Source organism: Vitis vinifera, chromosome 6 (genome assembly GCF_030704535.1).
Source record: "Vitis vinifera cultivar Pinot Noir 40024 chromosome 6, ASM3070453v1".
NCBI lineage: Eukaryota > Viridiplantae > Streptophyta > Magnoliopsida > Vitales > Vitaceae > Vitis > Vitis vinifera.
The window spans coordinates 13,540,941-13,547,493 of NC_081810.1; the positions used below are offsets into that span (position 1 = coordinate 13,540,941).

General features: G+C 36.3%; 1 protein-coding gene across 1 annotated transcript; it reads right to left on the bottom strand.

Annotated features, from left to right (window-relative positions):
- Window positions 1-2,838: 2,838 nt before the first annotated feature.
- On the bottom strand, window positions 2,839-4,969 carry LOC100249672 (protein FAF-like, chloroplastic). The gene is made up of 2 exons (XM_010653356.3): window positions 4,822-4,969; window positions 2,839-4,703 (listed from the first exon to the last, which is right to left on the bottom strand). Exon 2 carries the CDS (start codon window positions 4,654-4,656, stop codon window positions 3,154-3,156), a length of 1,503 nt encoding a protein of 500 aa, XP_010651658.1. The 5' UTR covers window positions 4,657-4,703; window positions 4,822-4,969; the 3' UTR covers window positions 2,839-3,153.
- Window positions 4,970-6,553: the final 1,584 nt, after the last annotated feature.

The following is a 6,553-nucleotide window of genomic DNA, read 5'->3' on the forward strand; positions in this document are numbered from 1 at the left end:
AAACCCTCATCTACTTCGATTGATGCCAGTATTTCCCTATTATATCTTTTATACTTCTTTACCCTATCTTTTAGCTCAAGATAAACATTAGATTATTAGCTAGGATACTAGCATAAATTCAAGTTAAGCTAGATAATTTTTGTCTTAAGCTGAGTATAAATCATATCATTTATTTACCTTTGGGTAGATACTTGGGCACCAATCACTAGATTAGAAATAATTTTTCTTACCTTATCAGTCAACTACTCGATAGGCTAATTGACTACACGTTAGCATTTGATAAGAGGTGTAGTGCGGAGGTGTAGTGAAAAGGAAACTTCTCCTCCATGGGCTTACATAGGAATTTTGGCTCAATGTGGTGGATCCAATGTCTTTGGTCTTTTCCCAAACGAAATGTAGAAAAAGTTAAATTGATAACCTTAAGCATAATTGATTGGGCGAACTTGACAAAAACTTGACATTAACTGGCCTTCCTATATTTTGGTTGACAAGACTCTCACCATGGCCGGCTTTGGCACAGGATAATCAAAGCGAGAATTCATGACTAAGAATATTCATAGACAAGTTGATAGTCCCATGCCTTTCTTCAACCTATGTTGCTAACTTCAGTGAAACAAAAGGAAAAATATTATAGTAAAAGATCATTATTAATTATTACCTTGTTCGAATTGATTAACAAGAATAATAAACTTTTGTTTGATCTTTGATTTTATTGAATGGAGACAAACATGTTCGTCTTTTGTCAAAAGTGCTCTTGATATACTTCAGATGTTTTATTTCAAATGATTGTTTACGTGAGCTTATATTTCTTATTTCTACTAAAATAAAACAAGAAGTAAACAATCCCAATAATCACAAAAGAATTAAGAGCTGAATTTGCTCCGGCTATGAAGTAAACTTGTGATATAGTGGGAATGATAACAGCGTTCCATCTAGGAGAATTTCCTTAGAATAAAACCCATAATAAAAAAATAATAAAAACAAAGAAATAGAGACAAAAGTAGAGGCAGAAGATGAATCCGATACAAAACCCCAGCACCTTGAGAATCTCCACTGTATTGTTGTGGTGTGCCGCCTTTTTTTCTGCCGCTGAGGTGGTAGTAGATTTACCCAGACGCAGAGGTAAAAAATGTTAAATTCAAGGAATCCAAGTCACAGACTCAACAGTGCTAGTAGTAGAATATTTGGCTAATCAAACCAGCGCCGCCACAAATCATGCAGAGAATGAGGCTGCTGGCATGCCAAATGAAATAATTGATGAGGTTTTGAATAAGGTAATGAGGGTAATGAAGCTAAAAAGCATGCATGCATGGGCTGGTTGAGTGGGATTTCGCCATGGCACCGCCCGCAAAACATGCAGCTGATTGTGCCAAAACCTTTGCATTCCTTGTCATCATTCACGCCTTCCCCCTACCTAATACCTACACTTAGGGATTTACTCCGTTGATCAACCATTTTTTTTTTTTCTTTTTAGACATACATCCATCCATCTTCAAATATATATATGTTTATATATTGAGGGGGAGTGCATCAAACAATTTCACTTCTCAATTCCACGTAATGCAAGACAATGTCTCCTCTCCCTTAATCTAAAGACTAAGAATCAGATACTAGCCTATGACATGAAATTAACTTGTCACCAGATACATGGTATCACAACAACATAAGGAAGTATATTAAAGGAATTATATATTTGTTACTTTTTCACTCTACAAAGTTTTGTGTCATAAGAACATAAACTATATATTTATTACCTTTGCAAAATACAAAGTTTTGAGTGCATAAACGTTGGTTTTAAGGGACCAAAAACATGTAGTAGTCTATCCAAGAAGAACAAAAAAAAAAAAGGCAACATGAGTTATATATATATATATATATATAGCCCACCCTTATTTTCCTTGAGTCTAACCCTAATTGAATACTAATACTTCATCCCTGTGCTTAGTTCTGGTTGTTCAGAAAATGCAAAAAGTAGATTAATCAAAATTTGTAATCTCTAGTGGAAAAAAAAAAACAGTTAGGTAAGCTTTCATTTTAACTTGAGAAACAAAAGTACACAATCTCCTACTAAGTTGTGATATTTAAAAATGCATTTTTAGAAATTCAAAAAGCTAAATATTGCATTTTTGTACTTAATTACCTATAGAAAATTTTAAAATAAAAAATAAAAGCAGTGATAGGCAGGAATGGGTAGGTGTGGGCTTGGTTGGTGGTTTACATGGAAAATGAGAAAATTGGAAAGTTGGAAAACTGTAGTAATAAATAAATATGTGATATGAAAAATGGAAGGACATTCGGAAAGCAGAACAAGGTCGCCTTTCGGTTGATTCTCTATATTTCTGTACCCCACCAGCAAAAAGTGGCATTCAAATACCACGAGCTTTAAGGCAGATATTATATATATTTTTATGGATCACTTGTCATCTTATCATTGGGTGCTCCTCTTCCCCATCTTTTCTCTTCCCTCTATGATATCCATTAGTTTATATATGGTCATATCACAATCCATAACCATTTTGGTGTTTGTCTGGGAGAGAGATGCTTCACCCATATATCATAAGAATATGTATAAATGGTCATGGATTTTAATAACATTATTGAATCACAGATATCCATCAAGCACTCAACCCCCACCCAGAGGCACAGAGGCACATACCAAGTAGCACTGAGCATCATGTTCCCAGAACTCATAGCAATAAGGCCAGACACGACCTTATGTGAAAACCCAATTGGATATGAATTACCAAAGGCAAAAGAAAAGAAAAAGGCAACAACCCCCCATTATATAGTGCAGAGGGACAGACAAGACAGTCCACCAAGTCAAAGATGATGCTAAGATTTTGTTAAGCAGCAGCGCCCTAACAGCAAATGCTGATAAAATTTTATATAACACTGTTAAAATCATCTCTCTCTCTCTCTCTCTCTCTCTCTCTCTCTCTCTCCTCTATCTTCCTTTGATCTGCTAAATCAAAGTGTCGTCCCCCTTAGTTTCTGTTTCCTTTATTGAATTACACAAACTCCTAAGAGTGGGGAGCTAGAGATGAAAAAGAGATAGGGCAATAGGCCAACAGGGCAACATGGAAAATAAGAAGAAAAATAATAATAATAATAATAATAATAAGTGGATTGGATGAACAGAGGAGTGAGGGTGGATCAGGATGTGGCAATGCAATAGGGCTCCCAAATCACAAGAGACCTCCTAGGTTCTTTGCAGCCCCTTAACAATGGAACCGAATACTCTGCCTTGTTCCCCCTTAGCAGGATCAATTGTTGCTGCTCTTGTGCCTTTGAGCTCTTGGACAGAAAGAACTTGTCACTGTTGTTTTTGAGGGGTATGGATGGTGGGTTGAGGATTGCGGTGCCGGTGGGGGGCTTGCTCCGCCAGCAGTAGTCGTAGGCGTTGAACGATGATGCCGCAGTGGCGGCCGGGGGCGTGGTTATGATTCGAGCCACCCGAGGAGGTGGTGGAAGTGGCGTTGCCTCCTCCAAATTGGCTGCTTTGTTAAGCTTTGGAGGCCATGTGGGATTCCTATTAACCAACCCCATCAGCTTCTTCATCATCAGTGCTGATCTGTGCACATTGATCATCCCACTTGGCAACTTTGGCGCAGCCTCCATCTCCTGGTTGAATTCATTTGCTTTCCCAACTTTGACCACCTCTCCTTCCTCCGATGCTGCTTCTCCATTTTCATCTTCATTCATTTGGATTTCATTTTCTTCTTCAAAATTCTCAAATTCTTGTCCCAATTCCTCTGCTGCTTCTTCTTCCTCTTCTTCATCTTGTTCTTTTTCGCTCGTGTCTTCGTGATTGAAGGGAATATTTGCAAAAGTGAGGACAAGGCGACCCCCATGGCGTTGAGCCTGGAAGCAGTTTTGAGTAGGAACCGACACCGCTTCAAGAACCAGCCGCCCATTTTGGCGGTGAGTGTGGAAGCGAACATTAGGGCCTTGGGTGGGAGAGAGTGAAGGAAGTGGGGGAGGGAAGGATGATGGAGGCTGCAATCTCTTGCGGACAGAATAGTAATTGTCAGGCCTCTCCACTACCGTCAATTCTTGCTTACCCAAGGAGCTGGACTCTTTTTCATATTGCTGCTGCTGTTGCTTTTGCTGGTGCTGGTTCTGTTGCTGTTGATCTTGTTTGTCCTCTTGTGTGTTGGCAGAGGAGGAAAAGCCCTCAGAGCCCGTTTCTGAACCCAGGCTCTCAGTGCATACCTGGAGGCTCTTTTCGCTCAGAGAGCTGGACGACCTCTTCACAAGAGGATGCACGTAGGGAAGTGGGAGTGTCCCCGATTTCCCTGACTCCTCACCGCCCTTTTGAGTTAGAATTGAGCTCCATGTCTGGAACCCCCCAGGCCTCTCCACCTCCTTCCCCTCTTCGTACTCATCTTCACCTTCAGACGAAGACGAGGAATCTGCAGCCGACACAATAAACTGTTGGGATGACGCAATCTTCCTCATATGGGAGAAGCCGTGCTGTGCTAACCACTTCCTGGAAGACATGTCCCAGGACAGAGTCCTGCGGAGAGAAGCAGCCTTGGTCCTCTCGCAGTCGGAGCCAAGAATGGAGACTATGCCCTGCTTCTCAATGAGCTTGGCCTCTTCGTCCATCTTCAAAGAAGAAGACAGGCGAAGGGTGTTGCTTAGGGAAGCTGACATCTCCGAACACCAAGGAGGAAGTCCTGGGAGAAGTTTGGCTCAACACTCTGAGAAACACGAAAAGGCAAGACCCAGCACAGTTAAATTAGGAAAATAATATGAATATAATAAATGTGTGTTGCTTGAGGTTGAATAAAGAGAAGAGAAGAAGTGAGAGAATGGTACCTGAAGCAAAAGATAGCATCCAACAGAGGTCTGCAGAGAGACCACTGGGAGCTAGCTGCAGAGAGAGATGGAGCGGAAGAGAGGGAGGAAGGTGGGAGCAGATGATGGAGAGGGAAGTTGTGTGTGGGTGAGATGGGAAAACAAGGTGGGGGAGAAGGGTATATGTAGGGTCCAAAAAGCCTTTAGGAACCGTGTCCAATGGGACCCGCATACGCCACCATGAAAAGACCATTTCATTGGTTTCCAGTTTTCTCCTAATAGAATGTGATGGGGGAATGAGAGGAAAGTGGGGTGGGAGAGGCTTCCCACTCCCTCAATTCCCTCCTCCCTGATTCTCTCCTCTGAAACTTTAAAGCTACAATAATACAGGTCTTTATTTTGGGCTTGGCCCATTCCCATAATTCCAATCTATTTCTCTCTTATTACATTAATACAAAACTTAGACCTAGTCGAAAGGTGTGATTTAAAAATTCATAAGCACCCTTTCATTATTATTCTTTATTTTAATTTTCAAAAATAAAGTGAAACAACAAGTAAAAATTGTTTTCATATTTTTAAAAATTATTAGAGTTGATACGTTGGATTTATTAATGTGTGTAATAATTTTTAAAAATAACTTGAAACTCAACTAATAATCTAGTTAATGCTAAAATTTTATGAATAAAAATTGATTTAGAATGACTTTATTATTTCTCTTTTACATAAAACCATATTTTTCCAATTACTAGACAAATAAATTTCAAATCAATCAAAACTTAATTCTTTGGATTCATTAACAAGTCTAGTCATTTTTAAAAATAATTTGAAACTTAAATAGTAAACTAATTAATACCATAAATTTATAGATAAAAATAGACTACAATGACTTTATTATTTTTTTCTGCACATAATTATATTTTTATAAATTTCTTCACTAAAGAAATGGACTTCAAATCATGTCACACTTTGTATTAAATTTATTAATGGGTTTAATAAATTTTAAAAATTATTTGGAATAAAAAAAAAAAACTAATCCATGTAATTGCACGATTAAATTAAAACATTTTAGAATATTTTATCTATAATTAAGTAATAAATGTGTGCATGTAATGAAAAACTTGATTCATTTACATATCTAAAAAGTTAAACTTTATTTTTTTAAATAAAATATTATTAGCAATTATTATTTTTAAATTAATATTATTAATTTTTAAAAAATAAATCAATTATGCTTTTATGAAGATAAATAGTATATTTTTTATAAAAGAAATATAATAAAAAAATTATTTATTTTTAAATTTATTTGTAATAACAAAACTATTTTTATTTTTAATAAGACTTGAATTTAATTTAATTAAGGGAAAAGTGAGGTTTGATCACTAATATGAAAATATATGGAAAAAGAACCCAAAATTTTTTTAAGTAGTATTATATTCATCTATTTAAAAATAATTTGAAATACATGCACTTTTTAATAATAATTCAGTTATTCCCAAAAATGTCATTTTACTTATCATGTCATTCAAATTAATTGACAATTAGACTCTTTGGTATGTTTCCCTTCCTTTTAGATATATTATTATTATTATTATTATCATTATTTTATTTTTTGGGATTTTTCTTCTCTCTAGAAACAAACATATTGTAGGATTCTTATTTTAGTTTCTTAAAAGTTTAAGAAATATTATACAAAAAAAATCCTATTTAAATAGGATTAATATATTTTTTTTTATTTCCTAAAATTTTAAGGGGA